We start from the raw sequence: 20,086 nt of genomic DNA, 5'->3' as shown, positions 1-20,086 counted from the left end.
CACCCTCACCCCTGCATTGTGTTCCCCTCCCTTCTCACCCTCACCCCTGCATTGTGTTCCCCTCCCTTCTCACCCTCACCCCTGCATTATGTTCCCCTCATTCTCACCCCTGCATTGTCTTTCCCTCCCTTCTCATGTCTGCCCACGGCAACTGAAGTGAAACTGGGGCCTCCCCGCAGCTGCACCAGTGAAGCCTGGGCCATCTAAGACCTTCCGAGAACTTTTCCTACGCAGCCCCACTCCACTCTCTGGGTTCTGACAGAGACAAGTTGGGCAATCTAGTAAGAGCCTGTAATTCAATTAGCAGAAGAAATGCACACTGGAGAAACAAATGGATCACAGGGAACCGAAATGCAGGTTGCCCGTTAGTGCGCCTATGTAAATCCTAGCTGTTCAATATTTCAGCAAATGTTTAAAACGTCCGCGTGTGTTCTCTGGCCAAGTGGAAATAACTGTCAGAGGAAGGGAGTCTGAAGGAGAGACGGGACTCTTCCCGTCAGGGTGCTGGCACTTACGGATACAGCTAGGAAGGCTGGGAGTGAGAGAGCAGACAAGAAGAAAAGGCATTGCTAGCCTCGATTCAGTCCAGTTTCTGACAAGGACAAGGTCCATTTCATCTGACCACTTAGCAAGTATTTACTGGTATGACATGGCACTTCCACCATACCAGGGACCACGCAGGCTCTCGGATGCTCCTTGTTCTTGTGGGACTCACGGTCCACAAGGGAAGTCATGTGCTCATCAGCTGATCCCCTTAAATAACTGAGAAAGTGCTGGGACCAACGCTGCATGTAGAACGCTGGAGGGCAGCTGCCCTAGAGAGAACGGGAACCTCGTGCACCCACAGTTACTGCGGCTCTACTCACGGTGGCCAAGCCATGGAACAGACCCTGCTGTCCCGCAGCTGGAGGATGGGTGAGGAACATGTGGTCCATGTGCGACATACACCAAGGGTTTGGTTGTTTTGTGGTTTCAGCAATAAAGAATAACAAAGTCATGTTCTTTGCAGGAAAATGGATGAGATTGGGGAAAATCACATTAAGTGAATTTAGCCAGCCCCAGAAGACAAATAGCATTTTCCTCTCATGTGTGGTTCCGAGACCTTATAGATACACAAAATCACATACGTATATGCCATGAAAGTAGAAACAGAGCTAACTAAGACAATAAAGGACTAATTCTAGAGTGGGGGTGGGGAGAAGGGAGGAAGGAAGAGGGGGAAGGAGGAAGGAGGGAGGGACAGAGAGGAAGATGAGAGAGGGAGGAAGGAAGAAGGGGAAAGGAAAAGAGGGGAGGGAGGGGGAATATATTTATGTACTTGTATGACATGCTCTTATGTAAAGTAATAGCATTTATAACTAATATATAAAATGTAAATTGAAAAATAAAAGGCATTTAACAAATCTCACTGAACAGACTGGGAAACAAAAACAAAGACACAGAGTCTTGCCTCCCGAGACTGGATGTCACTGGTGTGTGGTACGGACTGAGCACACAGGTGTTTAAATGTCCCAGGGATGTGTGGCACATAGGCCTTGTGGCTTGGAGACTGAGCAGTGTTGGCTCTGCTGTAACTGTAAAGGTGTTTGTCCTTTGGTATTTCTGGGTTATGGCGCCTGGTTTTCATTCCAGCCTGCCCTAAAATGGACTGAGAGCCCTACAGGACCACTCACCTCGTAGGGCTCCTTGCTGGCTCTGCACTTCTCTATCTGGTAGAGCTGGGTCTTGTAGCAGATGCCATCTTGGATGTCAGATTTCTACCGAAGAAAGAAATAAAATGTAGCTTAAGTCTTGGCAAACAGAAACATCCATGACACAGTCCTGAATTTTCCAACCAGTGCTTGGCTAAGAGAAAGTCAAAGAATGGCTGGCACACAGCAAGCTGCAGGGCAGCATCTCATGCCAGCACTGAGAACGAGGGGAGTCCAGGGCCCAGAGTTAGGCAGCCCTGGGCCAGTCTCTGCTCTCTACTTAATCTGAGTTCCTCCATCTGCCCGGTGTTTGCTGTAGGAGGAGAAACAGAAACCAAACAGTTAAGCTGGAAGCACGATCTACTAACCACACTGGGTAGGAGGCGGCACGCTCACTTGCTTATAGTAAACAGGCGCGGAACACAGTTCAGTTGGTGGAGCGCTTACCCAGCACTCGTGAGCTCTGTTCCATCTACAGCACTAAAAACCCGGCATGGCGGCAAACACCTGTAACCCCAAGGCTTGGGAAGCAGGTGCTGAGCGACAGGGGTTCAAGGCCATCTCTGACTACATAGAAAGTTTGAGGCTAGCCTAGAACAGGAGAGCCAGTCTCAAACCAACAAAAGCAGCATGAAAACACAACACCCAAAGGAAGGCTACAGCAAGTCACAGTGGAAGCCAGTAAAGGACATGGCTTACAATAGCTCTTGATTCTAAAAAATAAGACAATGGAAGAGAAAGGAAGAAATGACAAACAAGGGGAGACAGGCATTCTAGTTCACTGATTTCAAAATCCCACACGGGTTGTTAATGATCAAAGATGACCAACAGTGCCTACAGGGCAATTAGATGAGCCACATCTGGCTATCACACACATCTGGCTATCACACACATCTGGCTATCACACACATCTGGCTATCACACACATCTGGCTATCACAGAGCAGACCAGCTGCAGTCCTGAGCAGAGATCAGTTCACTCGTCTTGCCTAGAGCTTGGATTCTCGGTCCAGGTACGTCTTACGATTGAAGAGTTAAGTGTCATTGCTCAATAAAGTCAAATGCTTCTCCAGTGAGATCTGCAGGTCTGTGTTTCTCGGGATGCTTTCCGCGGGACATTGCTGTGCTCAGCTTTATAGCACTCAAAACTGATGCTAGACAAAGTTGAAGAGAGGAAATAATGACAGCAGAAGGCAAGGAGCCCGGGGAAAGCAAGGCACAGGCTAAGAGTTTCCGACACAATGTCCCTCTTGCTTGACATGAGCTACGGCACAGTATCGAGAGATTGTGATTGATCAAACCTGTTGGGTATAAAAGCAGAAGCAGCCATAGGACACTGCTTTCGGGACAAGCAGCCTTTCATCTAACTTTGGAAAACACACTGATCTAGACCACCATGTGGCAACTTCGTTCAGTAATGTATGAAACTAAGATGTCCCTACATGTCAGCTCCATCAAGGCACGCTAAGATCCCGAGCAACATTCATCACCTGAAAACCTGCGTGCGTGTGTGCATCCTCCTCTGATCTGGGAGCCATTTGAAAGATTAGCTTTTCGCCTCTGGCATGATCTCCACGTGCTATCACCTGGAGCCCGAATGAAAACATTGCACAGAGGCGTCTACAAGACTACTCATATTTATAATTCATCATGTACCGCGGCACTCATACATCATCTACATCATAAAATATACAGCAAAGTAGGAATTTAAAGGATGCGATAAGAAAGAGACTTGGAGATGAGGTCTCTTGCAGAAGAAAATTGAAAAACAGCCTCAACTCCCACCCGACTCTCAGGGACTTCTGCTGAGAGCGGAGAGTCATGGTGTGACATGGAGGCCGTCTTGCTCCTCCTTTCTTACCACTTATGAAATAACAGACTACACCACTAGGGTTTGCCTGGGGGCCCCGGAAGTTCACCTGCTGGAAGCTTGGTTCCTCAGGTGACAGTGTTAAGAAGTGGTAGGCCTTTATGACAAAGGGGACGGGCAGAAGATAATTAGGTCATCGGGGCATCATTCATAGAAGGGATTGGTATTTATCATATCCAGCACATCAGTTACCAAGAAAGTGCTGTTGAAAAGCGGGCACCATACTCGCTTGGCCCTTTGCCTAAAGTTATTTCCCTTCTTGGGCAAGTTGTGACAGAATGGAGACGCTCCTTAGAGGCTAGGGCATGATCTTGACTTTCACTTGCCAAATCTAAGGCTCAAACAAACCTGTTTTTAAAGTGAGTGTCCAACCCCTTGGCTATTTTGTTATAGAAGACAGACATATACATATGTGTGTGTGTGTGTGTGTGTGTGTGTGTGTGTGTGTGTAGCAATATATTATATATATTACATATTGGTTAATATATATTACATATATACATATATAATATATTAATATATTACATATTGATATTACATATTTAAGCTTGATTGCAATTGCAGACCCTGTCTTCCTATGTTACTAAGTGCTAACTTTCAACTTGGCAAAGCCTAGAAGGACCTAGAAGAAAGAGTGTCAGCCGAGTAGCTGTGTGTACCAGGCTGGTCTGTGGGAATGTCTGTGAGGGACTGTCTTGATTATCAATTGGCAGAGGGCCCAGCACACTGTGGGCGGTACCCTCCCCGGGCGGGTGGTTTTGGGCTCTGTAAGAAAGCCAGCAAGCTAGACAAGAAGCCACTAGGAGCATTCCTCACTCGTCCCCGCCTCCAGTCCTCACCCTGACTGCCCTCCATGATGGGCTGTGACTTGGGAGTAGAAACCAACCAAACCTCTTCCTCCCCAAGTTGCTTTTGTTCAGAATCTTTTATCACTGCACCAGAATAAGACAATGTGTCACCTAAGGACCTATGACTGACTGACGTCCGCAGAGGGACCGACTCACAGCCTCAGAACTCCAGACAAAACGTTTACTTACTTATGATGATTTTTCTTCTTTGGGAAATCATTTTAGTGTTACCTTCACATGTCTTTTCTTTCGCCACATGCATGCATGTGCGCATGTACACACACACACACACATACACACACATACACACACATACACACACACATACACACACACACATACACAGGTTAAATTTTCCTGGAACCAAATTATATGCTGACTCAGCCTGGGAACACCTGCACGTCCGTCCAGATGTTTGGCCAACCTCGGGTCAAGCTTCTTCAGACGTGTTATCTAGTTGCCTCTCAGCCTGCCTACTTACAGGAGCTTCAACAGGACCATCACACCCCACGGACATCACACCCCACGGACATTATTTTGGTCATTTCTACTCTGTCAAGGGGACCCATTTCTCCAGCTGCAGGTAAATTTCATCTTCTGCTCTAAGATAGAAACTTAAAAATGTTTCTAAACTGATAGGTTGGTGGGGTTTTGTGACACATTAGATTATTGCGTGACTTTAAACAGTATCGAACTATATCTAGAAGTCTGATCTTACCGCCTAGGCTCTGCCTTCCTAACAGAAGCATACCACCAGATCTCATGGTGCAATATACACAGGGTCAGGGTCACTTTTAAGAGAGTGGGTGTTTGACCAAATCTCAGATGGGCTTCTCAGATGAGGTTATCTGGTTGACTTCCCGTCAGAGCCGGTCAGCACTGCACCTACTTTTTTGCATTAATGTGGAACTGTTTGCATAGAATCTATACACTGCCTTACAGAATGCTTTTCAAGAGATTGTCCATTTGGAGGTGACTAACATATGAACTACCATGCCAAGATGATAAAGATATCACACTATCAGGGTACTACTGGTAAAGTGGGTATCCCAACAGTACTCCACCATGGCACTAGGCATATTTGGTCTTTCTTTTACTAATTTATGTGTGTGTGTGTGTGTGTTTTGCCTACATGTACATGTATCATGTGTGTGCTTTGTGTCAGAGGAGTCCAGAAAAGGGTGTTGGAGTTACAGACGCTTGTGAGCCACCTTGTAGGTGCTGGGAATGGAACCCAGGTCCCCTGCAAGAGCAACAGTGCTCTAACTGTTGAGCCAGCTCTACCCTGTCACTTGAATTCTCTAATATCTGGCCTGTGGGAAGCTGCTGGAGTCAACCCAGTGAAGCACATTGTGTTCTCATTTTGGGGAGAAGAAACCCTAATCATTTTTTTCTCTTGGCACCTGGTTCCAGGGCCCCCTACAAATTCCAATTTTGGGGTAAGTCATTTATAGAAAACCATACAATATTTGTATATAAACTATACATATCTTCCATACACTTTAAATCTTTGGATTACTCACAATACCTAATACAACAAAAATGCCACGCAACTATTATTTAAGGAATAAGAAGAAGAAAGTTGTACATGTTCAGCACTAATATAATATTCTTCTTAATATTTTTGAACTATGGTTGGTTGAATCCTGTAGACACAAACCATCCGAGAGAGGGCCTCCCAGTGGCTTTTCCTAGCCAGCTTTATAGATCCAGGTACAGCTCCACAACTTTTAAGAGCACTGAAGGCTCCCGTTCCTCTAAAGCCGAGAACCCAAAGAGCTAAGAGGTGACAGAAAAACAGACAGCTGAGAACAGAAGACAGACAATGCTGAAGGCCCTCAGTGGTCTGCCAGGGCTGTTACGGGAGAACCTCTAGAACACATCTCTGACCAGGAGCACCATCTAAGAAACGGTGTTTGCCACCTTCAAGAGACTCGGCCTCACGTTTTAGGCTAAAATAACAGCATGGATAAAGTGTCAGTATCTGCGTAACCCTAGCCAGAAGAGGCTCCTCTCGGGTCCCACTTACCCCTGACAAATAGCGCTCGAGTTTCTTGTTTAACAGGAAGTAGATGGCCAAGATGTGGCAGGCGCGGTTGGAGAGCACCGTGTTGATGACATCGCTGTTCTTATAGCCCAGCTTCTCAGTCATGTGCAGCACCACGCTGGGGCTCAGGTCTTCCAGAGAAATCCTGTGAGGGGCAGACACCGAAAACCAGTCACCTCTCCACCTTCACAGAGCGGCTCACAAACATGGCGGACGGAAGGGGCCCACACAGGGCCCAGGGACAACTGGGCCCTCACTCACTCACTCACTCACTCACTCACTCACTCACTCACTCATTTACTTGATTTTTTTTTTTGAGACAGGGTCCCGTGCAGCCCAGGCTAGCTCAGACTCTCGGAGCAGCTGAGAAATGACCTTGAATATCAGATCCTCCAGCGACAACCTCCTGAGGGCTGGGATTGGAGACACACATGCCATGCCTGTTTCATGTGCTACTGAGACAGAACCCAGGACTTAGTTCACACCAGGCAGACACTGCCTCAACTGAGCTACATCTCCAATCCCAGTGGGCTTTTTATTTTTAAATTTTTCATGTATATAGAAAGGTGGTGGGTTTACTATATAATGTTCCTTATATATCTGTGGGTTTTCCATCCATAGGATTCAATTAATCTTAAAACATTTCAGGGGAAAAATAACTACAACCATACTAAAAATAAATGTTTTTTTTAACTGGCATTATTCCCTAAGCAATATAATATAACAACTATTATAAATCATCCAAGGGTGATATAAAATGCATGGAAGAATTGTGTGGTTTATGTGCAAACTATACCATTTCATATAGGAGACTCAAGTGTCTATAGATTTTTGGATGGGGTATTTGAAAGCAGCTCACCTTATAACCCTGTAGACCAGGCTGGCCTTGAACTCACAGAGATCTGCCGGCCTCTGCCTCCCGAGTGCTGGGATTAAAGGTGTGCGCATCACTACACCTGGTGTCTATAGAGTTTTAGTATCTTTTGGGGGGAGACTCACAAGAACTACCCCACCAATACAGGGCAACACCTGTGATTAGTATGTGTGCACCATCACTTGGAAGTGTGAGTGTACTTTGCCACACTTCCTCCATTTTCCGTTGTTACTGTTGCTGCTAAAATATTTTAAACTGTAGGCAGCATGCCATGTCATTCTAAATACTTCAGTGTATGCCCTTAAAACCAAAGGACAGCCAGACCTGGTGGCACAGGCTTGTCACCCCAGTTACTGGAAAGACTTGGGCAGAAGAATTCCAAGCTGTGTTAAACAGAAGATGTAAAAAAAAATGAACACATGAGGCACAGTTGTGTGAAAACTCCTAGTGTCTCCAGTGAGAGCAAACCTAGGCCCCTCACGCATGCCGGCAAATCATGGCCGTGTAGGGATGACCCCACTCCTGTGTGCTGCCTCATAGTATGTGGGAAGGTGCGGTGTGCCACCCCAGCGAGAAGAGAGGGAGGGATGGAGGTAAGAGGGATGTTAGCGGGGGTAGCGCTCCATCTCAGTGCTCTGTAGCTGTTGTCTTGAGAACCAGGAGACTCCCCCATAATGTAGGGTTTTGACTGAGAGTCATGTAATCTTGAACCTTTTCTGGTAATGAATACATTTGGTTCTAATACATCTGTTATTGAATCTTCACAGTTTTTGGCTGGTAAAGAGAATGATAACCACCAAATGTGGTGGCTCCTACCTACAACACCAGTGCCCAGGAGGAACACAGCAGGTTCACTGTAAGCTTCTAGCTTACCTGGGCTGTACAGTGAGCGTCAGGCTAGCCCGGATCATGTAACGAATTATAATTTGAGCTAAGAAAATTCACATTAAATTGCTTTGACACTATTTTGGTTTCATTCTGGCCCATTAACAGAATTGACTATGGGTGTGGGCTGTCCAGGTCCCACAGGGAGACAGGAAGAGGAAGGAAGGCCTTCTGTCCACACCAGGAAGAGTGGCCAGGCACCCAGCCAACACCTGCTGGCCAGCTGGGATGAGTGTTTACTGTAAAATATTTCTTACAACATTGTTCCATCCTACCCTTTGGAGATCAGCTTAGAGGCCGAATGGCTTCACAGGAGAAAGTCGTGCAGAATATTGTGAAACTTTTCCTTACTTTCCCAAAGGGAAAGTAACACTGACAATATCTAAACTAATTAAACCAAGAGACAGCAGTATCGGGAAACTAGAAAATAGATTTTACATATATATATATAGTGTGTGTCTTTGGCTGTATATTTCTTTTTTATTTAAGGGCTGGTAAAACCAGAAAAACCAGAAATAGATATTTTTTTGTCTCAAAAACTAACACTTTTCCAAAATAAAAGCTGTAAATAACACGTACCTCCCCCAATATATTAGAACTCTGGTCTCCTATCTTAGAAACAGAATTCTGTTTTGTCTGTTGTCAAAATGAGCCACAGGCCTTAGATAACAGAAGACACCAAGCTGCTGTTTTCTTTAAACAAGACCTTTGCCGTTTTCACATTTACCATTTCCTAGTTAGTTGTTTTCTCTTTCTCTGGCTCGCTCGCTTGCTCTCTCTCACACACACGCACAACTCACACATTCGCACACACACACGTTCACACACACACATAATCACACTCGCATACACATAACTCACACACATCCACACATCCTCACACCCTTGCGTGTGTACACACACACACACACACACACACACACACACACACACACAACTAAGCTGGCTAGTAAACCAGGATAAGGAATTGACTCTGCGTTCACCTCACCAAAGCCTGCCTCCTGTCCCTGTGGGGAGGCTAAAAACTATGAGCCACATTGTAAGTCTTTGGCACTGAAGAAGTAGCTGTCTGTGTCTCTAGTGCCAGCCCCACAGCCTTCCACAGCTTCTGTGTCCCCCAACACAGATGGTTATGCTCAGGTAGGCAGTGATTACATTAGTTTAACGACTCATTTGGCTGCCATCAGAGCCACCTCTTTACAGAAGGCAGCCCGTGAGCTGCTCTGCAGAAACAAGGCAGGGCCCCCAGCTTGTTTGCAAGCTCACAGGGGTTAATTGTTCTGGTGTCTGTTTCCATTCCTGGCCCAGACTGAGCAGGTATTGGAAAACAGTGTCTATTTCCAGGTTCCCTTGACAACCTGGGTAACCCTGGACTTTGTCTAAATTACCACTCGTGAGCCAAATGCTGGAGTTCTGCATGGTAACTCGATCAAGTCATCTCCTCGATGCCCACGGCAAGAGCAAGTTTGGTCAAGTAGCCTGGACGCGGATCCCAGGGATGTCCATCCAGGCACTTTAAGCAAGTCCATCCCAAGTGAGAGCCCTTGTTCAAGAGACTCAGCACTTGAGCTTCCAAAGACTTGGTCGATGTTTCTAGACCTTCTCGCCCAAGACTGGGGGATTTTCAAAACTACAGTTCCAGAGGATACCCTTCCCCTGCTCCTTTGTAGTTATCTGATCCTCATCCACGCTTGGTAGAATGTGAAGTGCTCTCAAGGGTTAAAAAAGAAGGGAAATGGGCTACCCCAGAAGGCTGGAGTAATGTGGTCTCCATATGGACTGGAGCAGCCAAGAGAGGGTCTTTATCCCTCACTCAGAGTACTTGAGAGTAGGGAAATGAGTCCCAAAGCGCACGGAGATGTTTCTTGTTCTGGTCTTCCGCTCTGTAGACTGCCCCCAGCAGACACGGACCAGGTGAACTGACTCAGTGTACCCGTCCAGAGCCCTCGTGAAAACTGCAAGGTAAGGCCTCCGTCCACGGCAAGCCCACAATATGGCAGCCGAAGAAAATGATCCGACATTATCTGTACCCATTCCCAGGACTTTCAAGCAAGGGACTTGGAGCTAAAAGACACATCAAGACTCAAGCAGCAGACTACATGTCTAACAAGTGATTTCAAGGGCTTAGTTCTGTGGGATCCCAGATGCTTAATGTTGGCACACACACACACACACATACACACATGCACACACACACCACATAGGTCACAGTTCATTTAAATGGACACTTTAAATGAACTACAGTGCCCCTTAGAGAATATGTAACCCATCATAGCAAGGTTTGGTGAGGGGGCATGTCCTGGAGCTCAGCTTCCATCCCTCCAACCAGGCTCCACAGGACCCAGTCAGCACAAAGACATAGGACAGCCCTGGCTGTGTCTTCTTGCCCAGTGAGACGGGTCTGTCTGCAGGAGAGTGGCTGCAGAGGTGGGCAAGGCCAGGCAAGGCTTAGGTTAACAGCACTGACTTCAGTCACTACAGCTCCTGTCTGGAGCTGGGGGAGGCTCACAGGACAGGCCCCACCGCACTGGAGAAGGTGTCCCTCCACAAGCACTGGCTTACCTGTTGGGATAGGTGACATTACAGGGCACTTTCCCAGTGTAGTTCTCGTTTAGCCAGCGGTTTGCCAGTGCTTGTTGAATATTTGGCCTCTTCACAGGGTCTGGTTCCAGGAGAGAGCGCAGGAAGTTGACGGCCCCTGTGAGACGGTCAGCAAAGAACACACGTTATGGACTGAACACTGTAGACTCTGCAGCTGAGGGTCTGCTTCCTTATCTCCTCTGAGAGACAGTCAACAAAGAACACATGTTATGGACTGAACACTGTAGACTCTGCAGCTGCGGGTCTGCTTCCTTATCTCCTCTGAGCCTCCAATCTCTGGAAGGGCTTCATTTAGATAAGGCACAGATCATGATTTCGGTCCCCACCCTCAGGACCATGCATTCCTGGAACAATCTGTGGGCTCCTGTAGTCACTCAGAGATCAGCCACAAACAAGAACTATTTCCATGTGGGGGATGAAAGTGCAGAAACCGAGAAGACGCCCAACAGCATGGTGGCGACTGAGCGACCCATCAGGAAGGAAGGAAGACGAATTGAGTTTGAATTAGACCTTTGAGTTTGATCCTTACCGCAGGCACCGTGTCTCGTGAGGTGCTTTCTGGCTGCTTGGTTAGTTGATTGTTTAATGACCCAGGGATTAAGCCTGAGCCATCATACATGCCTTTGATTCTTTAATGACCCAGGGATTCAGCCTGAGCCATCATACATGCCTGGGAACCACCACTGAGCTATGCCCTCAGCCTGAGCCATCGTACACGCCTGGGAACCACCACTAAGCTATGCCCTCAGCCCTACCCTACTTTCTATTTTGAGATCAGCTCTCACAAAGTAGCCCAGGGTGTCCTCAAATGCCCTCTGTAGCCCAGGCAGACGTCTATCTTCCCCACCTCAGCCTCCCTGGTATCGGTAACACACATGCATTACTGACAGTCCAGTCTTCTTCTTTCAAAGCTATTCTTTACGGCCTCCCACACCTGCCCCAAACTCTTGAGATTCTAACACAGTGCCCAGTTCAGCCTGGACACACGCTTGCCTAGCCACGTGCATCAGGCTGACAGGACAGCAGAGATCTGCATGGTCTAGGTGTTAGGCCAACTCTAACTTACGTCTTTAAGTCCTAGTTTGTCACAGGGTTCTAGCAAGCAGACCACAGCAAACCCGTGCCCCTCTGCTGCTGTCCCTTAAATGGAAGGAGATGCCTGGGTAGAATGCACGCCAATAGTATTTGCTCTTATTTTCAGCCTAAAGACAAGTGTAAGGAAGGATGTGAAAACCATCGGCAAAACTATAAAATCTGCGCAGCCCCTCTTACTTCCATCCACAGCACAAGCAATTTGTTTTAATACCCTGGGCCTCCTCTCACTAAACGAATGTTTACAGAACACCTGTGATCTACCCAGACTCTAGGGGCAGGAAGCTGGATGTCGGTAGCCTTTAAGATCACAATAGCAGAGACAACCAGAAAACATGCAAAACCATATTCTGGAAGGTCGCAGGTACAGAACTGTCCAGTGAGAGTCTGCACACAGAGTGAGGGTCCACACACAGATAGTGAGAGTTCACACAAAGACACTGAGAGTCTACACACAGACAGCCCACACACGGACAGAGTTGAGTGTTCATACATAGACAGAATGAGATTCCACACACAGGGACCTGGTTTTCCTGAGTTCTGAGACTCCATTCTCCTGTTCAATGACACCTTATCATAAATGTCTTGCAAGGCACTGAGATACATCTCATCTGGCAAAGTGACTGTCTAGCTTGAAGTCCTGGGATAGATTCCTAATACCATATAAGTCAGGCACAAGCCTATGATCCCAGCACCTGGGAGGTGGAGGCAGAAGGGTCAGGAGTTCAAGGTTACTCTCAGCTACATAGTAAGTTCAAGGCCAACCTCAGGGTAGGATACATAAGGCATATCCTCTTCCCTCTCAGAAGCAGAAAATACTATTCCTTTGTATGTAAGCATGTCCGTATCTACCCAAGTACACATGCGCAAGCAGGTGTGTACACTCTCATGTACATGTATGTAGAGGCTAGAGGACCACCTAAGGTGACATCGGAATTGGGCATGGATCTGGGGGAAGTCAGGGAGGGGGTAAATATAATAAATGCATTGTATGAAATTCTCCAAGAACTAACTAAAAATGAAGGGGGGAAAGGAATGCCACCCACTTCTGAGACAAGGCTTCTCCCTGACTTGGAGCTCAAGTTAGCGCCAGGATCTTCCTGTCTCCCTCTCTCCAGCCCTGGGATAACAAGCATATGCCCCATAGTGTTCACCACACCCAGCACCCTCGTGGGATTCGGGAATCAAACTCAGGGTTCTAGGCTTGCAAGTCAAGTGTTCTATCAACTAAGTCATCCTCTTAGGTCCCCCACCAAATACTTCTTTTATTTCATTTTCTATATGTCCAAATCTACCGGATCAAATCGTAAGTCCCAGAATATAATCTCCATTTGCTTTAGCTCCAAATGGCTCTTTCTCTCAAGAGCTCTTCCCCAGGGTTCTAATCGAACCCTGTTTATCCAGGAGTGGTCATGGAAATTCACTTTTGCATCTGCCCTGGTTGTCATTTTAAACCGTACTTGAAAGAATGAAGGCCCTTCTGTGAGCAGTTTTGCTAAGGCGGAAATGAAGCTGTCAAAAGAGGGGCCAATTGTGAACAGAATCGGCTCCAGAGGAATAGCCCTTTGCTAGGCCCCATCCGTAGGTAAAGTGTGCACGAGCAGCTAGCGGATGTGCCATCTGCCTTCAAGAATATAGTGAGCCAAATGAAGGTTCAGAAGCCATAAGAGCCATGAGGTACATCAGCATGGTCAGACTTCTTAAAAAGATTTATTTGTTTTCATTTTATGAATGGTTTTGTAGGCGTGGATGTAACTGCACTATGTGCATACAGTACCCACAGGGTCCAGAAGAGGGCGTTCCCTGGAACTGGAGTTACAGATGGCTGTGAGTCACATGTAGGTGGTGGGAACTGAATGTGGGTCCTCTGGAAGAGCAGCAAATGCTCCTAATGGCTGAGCCATCTCTTCAGCCTCAACACTGTCAGTTTTATAGCTAAGTCTCGAAATAAAATTTTTCTAAAGTCACCCAAAAAGAGGTTTCTGTTTTGAATGTTTTCCCTCTCCTCGGCTCTCGACAGTACAGGAGTTGCCTGAGGATTTTTGGGGGTTGGAGTTTTTGTTCGTTTGTTGTGTACACCCATGTGAGGGAAGGGACAGAAGCCAGAGGATGGTGCAAGGTGTCCCGCTTTGTCATCATTCACTGAACTTGGAGGCCAACAAGAGCCAACAAATCCTGTCTCTGTCCTCCAGAACGGTGGGTTACAGGCCTATGCACAACTATGTAAGACTTTCCAATGTGGGATCTGGGGATCTGAACTCTGAAGAGCAAACCCTCTTGCTCATGAACCACCTCCCCAACCCACCACTAAACAGGGGTCTCTATGGTTCAAGGACAACGTGGTGGGTTTGATGAACTGACTTGGGTGGGGCGGCTGAGTTGGGGTGCCTTCTGAGCTCTCTGATGCCCACCCCTTTGGATGGGCTGGCTGAGTAGGGGTGCCTTCTGATCTTTCTGATGCCCATGCCTAGGTTTCTGGCAGCCATTCACAGCCAGGCCAAGCTTCTTGGAAGAATGATTAATCAGAAGAGCTAAGGGTACCTGGATGTGTGTTTCTGTTCTATTTTCACCACTGAGTGCTCTAAATCTCCACAAACTGATGATGAGCAGACATAATTTTAGTGCACGTCCCTGCTGATAGTCATGCACCTCTGGACGTCACAGTCATCACACCGCTGTCCTGAAAAGACTTTGTGAGCATCCTCAGAGTGCTTCCAAGTTTGTCCTTGGATCTTGAAAATATCCGTGTCACTTGGGCCAAGAGGGATGACGCATTCCCAGCTAACCCAGAAAGTGAGATCTATCATGGTCCTGGCCACCCTCGCCTCCTGAGAGCTGACCTTTGGGCTTTATACTCGAGCTGAGAGAGTTGGGGGGCTCCATCACCTGCACACACCAGGAGGCAGGCACCACTGGGGGGCCAACACCGTTTCTTTCAGGAGCAGTCAGACTTCTCGAGTCTGAACTGGCTTACGTGAGCACTGGACACTGCCAAAAGCAAGGGCTGCAGGCACCAGACAAAGGCACCCTACATTACAGCAGCCAGGCAAACGCAAGCAGAGGCCTGTCCTCGAGGGAGGCTGCCCTCTCATCACCTCTCAGCTAAGAATCCTTTCACAATGGATGGATAAAGCCTTCTTGGAAACCTTAACCGGGCCCAACCCTCAGCAATGCCAACGTTTCTTCCTCGGCTTCTCTCTCCGTGCATCTGTGAGACAAAATCCTCTTAATTGGAAGTGTCTGCTTGGACCTACATTAGAAATGCTTTTGCTATGGCGCCGTGACGAAAGAGTAAACTGTTGGGAAACTCTCTCAGCCGCGAAAGGCATTCGTGAACTCTGCTGTGCAAGAGGCAACTTGCAGAAAGCAGAAACCAACTGGAGGAGAGCTGGAAAGGCCCCCAAGGCTGAAGGTTTCCAACTGCGTGGTGGGAACATTTCATAGATGAGCAAGGACAGGAGCACTGCAATTTTTTTTTCCAACTGAACTTTGCTAAAATAAAAATAAATTAATAAATAAAACTTTGAATTTAATCTAAATGGTAATCATAAGATTTAATTGATGTAATCATTTCAAATAGGGCAGACAGAATATCAAACTAAAGATGATATGTGTTCCTGGTAGAGGTAACATTCGTGCATTTTCAATTTGTAATGACATCACTCAAAACACAAGACCTAAAGACAAGAGACAAGACTTGAAAGTTTGTGGGCTGTGGAGGGGACAGATCATGTGTTAAGTAAGGAAAGAGGGCCAGAGAGATGGCTCAGCAGTTAAGAGCTGGGGGAGGGAGGAGACAATGCCCATACAGGGAGGGGGAGCAGTTCTTGCAATGCAACTGTGTGTCTTGATGCCACCTCACTTAAAGCACCAACACTACCAGCTATCTGACATGTTTATTTATCCACATATATGTGTGTGTGTATAGATACACATATATACATGTGTATATATATATATATTCGCCTCTCTCCACAGATGTATGTGCTCTGTAGGAGCAGAGGCTACATATGGCTCTCTTTCTGGCATCTAGAACACACCCAGCATGTGAATGGTTGTCATGGACTAAGAGAACGGATATGAAGTGATGAATACACGGATGGATGAACGGACACTCCCCTAGTGCTTTACGGCACCTCCAACACCTCTGAATGCCCAGAAGCCTTGGGTGGCGACTCCAACACGTTGTGAGTTTCCTAACTCCACAAGGCAGGGCCCCCAGTGCAGAACTATTTCTTCCACAAATCACTACTGTAACCTCTCTTCCCAAGGACACAACACCTCCCTGGCTCTCAACCTCCAGGGATTATAATCTACTTGCTAGGCGAAAGTGTAGCTGGATTGGATAACCATGCCCAAGAACTCATTTCAAGTTGGATCCATTGACAAGAGTGTATCTCAAGTCAGTTCCCCAGATGCTTACAAACCCAAGGGGAAAATACTCAATAGTGGTAAAACAAAAAAAAAAAAATGTATCAGGAAAGGGGAAATTAAATAATTGGCCTTTCTTTGTCGAAAGCCTCATTTCAGTGGTCCTAGACTTACTCTAACAGAGCAATTAGATGACCCCGCAGGGCCGAGCACAGGCCAGGAACTTGCTGTGAATTGTGAACCAAACAAAAGATGGAATCCTATCAATTTACTGAGTCTGAAACCCAATCTTTATTCAAGTCTTTTACTGCAATTTGAAGGGGCTGAAGTATGAGAGAACTTCTCAAAAATCATCTCTGGTTTATTCTAATGAAGTAATAGAGTCCACATATGCCCGAAAGCTTTTGAACGGCCTCAAAACCTGCATAATAAAACAAATCACGGAGCCAATACTTGAATGAAACCAATGTTTCTCTGCAGTAAACTGGCTGAAGCAAACGAGTCTTTCCGAGGCCGCGCTGCACAGTGTGAGCCTGCAGCTCCTTCTCAAGCAAAGGCGGCAAGGCCTTCTTGCTGCATGCGGTTTGTACCAGAGACAGAAGGAGGGGATCAGAGCTTCCTAAACACAGTGGAAAGGAGAATGCACATGCAATGGACAGCCCGGCCTTCCGGGGACGCGAAGCCCAGCAGCCTCTCTTGTTTAGACGGGGAAAGGAAATCACCACAAGGGAAGTCCAAACCTGACAGAGTCCAGAGCAGCAGGCACGTTACCTGTGGAGAGCTGGGTGGGGAGCGGGTTCATTTCTTTGTCCACCATCTTCTGGTACAGAGCCCTCAGGCTGAAAGGCTCCACTGTGAAAGGCAGGGTCCCAGTCAACATAGCGTACATGTTCACACCTCTGAAAAGAGACACATCGAAGCGTGAGAACAGAGCGGTCCCAGGGTGCAGAAAACAAAGAGCACACAGCCAGCTGAGGCGTCTTTCTAGAACCCTCCAGTCATGTCATGGTCGAGGTGCTGACACCCAAAAGGCTGGGGTGAGAACACTGTGAAGATGTAATGAGGGCCTCAGAGATCAGCAAGAACAGGAAGAGCTGCCTCTGGAGGAGAAACCACGCTGTCTTCACTCTGGATTCAAGCTGAGTATCTGCTGGAAAATCTAAAATTTTCCCGAATTCAGAAATGTCTTGACTACCGAAATGACACCACAAGCAGGAAACGCCCCCTCTGGCTTCATGTGGTAGTGCACCAAGGGTACTACCTAAAATCGCCTTCAGGCTGGGTCTAGAATGTTTATGCAGAACACTAACTAGAGCCTGCGATGGTGGCGCACACCTTTAATCCCAGCACTCGGGAGGCAGAGGCAGGCGGATCTCTGTGAGTTCGAGACCAGCCTGGTTTACAGAGCTAGTTCCAGGACAGGCTCCAAAGCCACAGAGAAACCCTGTCTCGAAAAAAAAAAAAAAACCAGAACACTAACTAGGGTCCCATGCTCAGAATACTTCATTACACACATGCAAAGATTTCAAAACCAAAACATGGTTCTGGCCCTAAGCATTTTTGAACAAGGGACACTCAAGTTGTAATGAGAAGACATCAACACCAGAGAATTCCAAATGGCAGCATGTGGGACACACTCTTAGGGGCCTTAGGAGTGATCCTGCCGGCCTGTAATAGTTCCAGATATGCTATACAAGGTAGAACCTAGAAGGGGCAAGATTAAATAATACAGGGCACCCCTTCTGGGCTAAGAGGGTTCCGGCTTAGCACTCAGCCCTTTGGAACCAAAACTCCACACCCAAAGTCAGTCTTCTATCTATCTCTTGTAAGCGAAGCCACGATATCCACTCCAATCTCTTGAATTTTGCTCTGGGAAGTCCTTCCCAGGCTCATCTCTCAATTGATTCATTATTGGGAGTCTGCCACCAGGCCCTGGACCAGTATCTCAGCTATGATTGAGCTATTGATGAGCAGACTTAACTGCTTATACCAAAGCCAACCCAGAGAACAGTCTTCTGGGAGGATTTTACTCTCTTGATGTATAAAGCTCCTATCATGTTGATGAGGCTTCCTGCTGGGGAAGAGAGGCCTCCACTCTTCAAAGGCACCCACCCGGGGCAGATGTGTGTGTGTGTGTGTGTATGTGTGTGTGTGTGTGTGTGTTTTAAAAGAAGGCAACAGGACTTCCAGTCAAAACAGAGCCAATGAGACTGATTGAAATTAAGACCCTTCGGGCCTAATTCCACAGAGGCGCCTCTGAATTCTGCAAGCCATATAATGACAGGTACTGGAGCCCACACTGCAGCCTCAAGCACGCTCAGATTCCAGATGTAATCTGAGGCCCAGTTCTCTCTCTGAACTGAGAACGGAGTCAGGGGACAGACACGTTCATTCCACAGATTCTTGCTGGATGCCTCTCTCTGACTGGGAGTTCTGTCAGCCAGACAATGGTGCCATTTTGGATTTTGAGCTGGAGAGGAACAGGCAATGGGCAAGCACATGAATAAACACAACCCGTTCAAGTAAAAATGAGATCAGAGAGAGGAGGACACTGCTTTTGACACAAGCTCGATTAAGGAGACCGGGCAGCCTCTTCGGGGAGTGTTTTATGTATGAGCTTATACACCTTCAGTCGGCTGGACGAGGCCACGTGACAAATTACATAACCCAAGAGTCAAACAGACAGGGCAGATGCACAGTTACAGACAACAGTCTTTCTTGACGTGTGTTCAGTGCAACATGTTCCTCAGGGCATGAAGAGAGGTGAACAAAAAGTTCCACAGCCAAACAAGTTACCTACACAGCGAGTCACCCTCCCACATACGCGAACCAAAGAGGCTCAGACTGGAGAGCTGGGGAGGGTGGCAGCAAGCACACAGTACTGCTATCAGTCAGAACGAAGTGATAGATTTCACAAAGTAGGCATATGAAGGGATGCACCAAGTTAAAACTCAGAAACCAGACCAGTGACAGATAGAACTGAGTAGCTGAGGGAGGCAGTTTGGAAGGGGAGGGGAGGAGAGCCGAGGTTGCGGCTTATCTTAAAGACCTGTTGTGAAGGCTTGCGTCTTTGATGTGTTTTTTAGGTAGAGCCAAATGCTTGGCTTTTAGGAAGTCTTCAGCACTGACAGAAAAAAAAAAAACAAAACAAAACTAGGAAGTCTCAAAACTATGCCCTATCTACGAAGAGGCCTTAGACATAGGCTTTAACGAGTGGAAAACTCTGGCCTCTCCCACGGTTACTGAAGACCACCAAACAGTTACCTCTAAGATGAACTGTTCCCGGAGGCCTGGAGGCGCCCCCCCCCCCTGCAGGGCTGAAGGAGGACGGGTGGCCAAACACTAAGCCAGTCTTCGCCTTCTGTACAGGGCTTCTGGAACAAGTCCAGGTACTCGTCCACAGCCAAGGCTTTACTGTAGCCCCATCTGACAAGCAGGAGGCCAACGTGGACTTGATGTGTCAGGGGTGCACCTGCGAGTCTCCTGCTAAGGGCAGTGGCAAACAGCCTCCTGGAGCGTGTCCCTCACTCCGCACACCAGCACCGCCTGAACATGGCCTCCCGGAGTGTGTCCCTCACTCCCGCACACCAGCACTGCCTGAACACGGCTTCCTGGAGTGTGTCCCTCTGCACACCAGCACCACCTGAACACGGCTTCCCACACCAGCACGGCCTGAACACGGCCTCCCGGAGCGTGTCCCTCACTCCGCACACCAGCACCGCCTGAACACGGCTTCCTGGAGTGTGTCCCTCTGCACACCAGCAGCACCTGAACACGGCTTCCCACACCAGCAGCGCCTGAACACGGC

The 20,086-nt window shown here is 47.5% G+C and overlaps 1 protein-coding gene across 1 annotated transcript in view; it reads right to left on the bottom strand.

The window, feature by feature from the left end:
- Positions 1–20,086, bottom strand: part of Hunk (hormonally up-regulated Neu-associated kinase) — a 108,569-nt gene that overhangs the window by 14,672 nt on the left and 73,811 nt on the right. Inside the window, exons 5-8 of the mRNA XM_005345342.2 lie at positions 17,050–17,177; positions 10,777–10,912; positions 6,438–6,600; positions 1,667–1,757 (exon numbers count right to left, since the gene is read on the bottom strand). Of these exons, the coding sequence (XP_005345399.1) occupies positions 1,667–1,757; positions 6,438–6,600; positions 10,777–10,912; positions 17,050–17,177 (518 nt within the window). The remainder of the gene's footprint in view (positions 1–1,666; positions 1,758–6,437; positions 6,601–10,776; positions 10,913–17,049; positions 17,178–20,086) is intronic.

This window comes from Microtus ochrogaster, chromosome 2, assembly GCF_000317375.1.
Source record: "Microtus ochrogaster isolate Prairie Vole_2 chromosome 2, MicOch1.0, whole genome shotgun sequence".
Lineage (NCBI taxonomy): Eukaryota > Metazoa > Chordata > Mammalia > Rodentia > Cricetidae > Microtus > Microtus ochrogaster.
The sequence above is the reverse complement of the archived record's forward strand: the minus strand, read 5'-3'. Positions and strand labels throughout refer to the sequence as shown.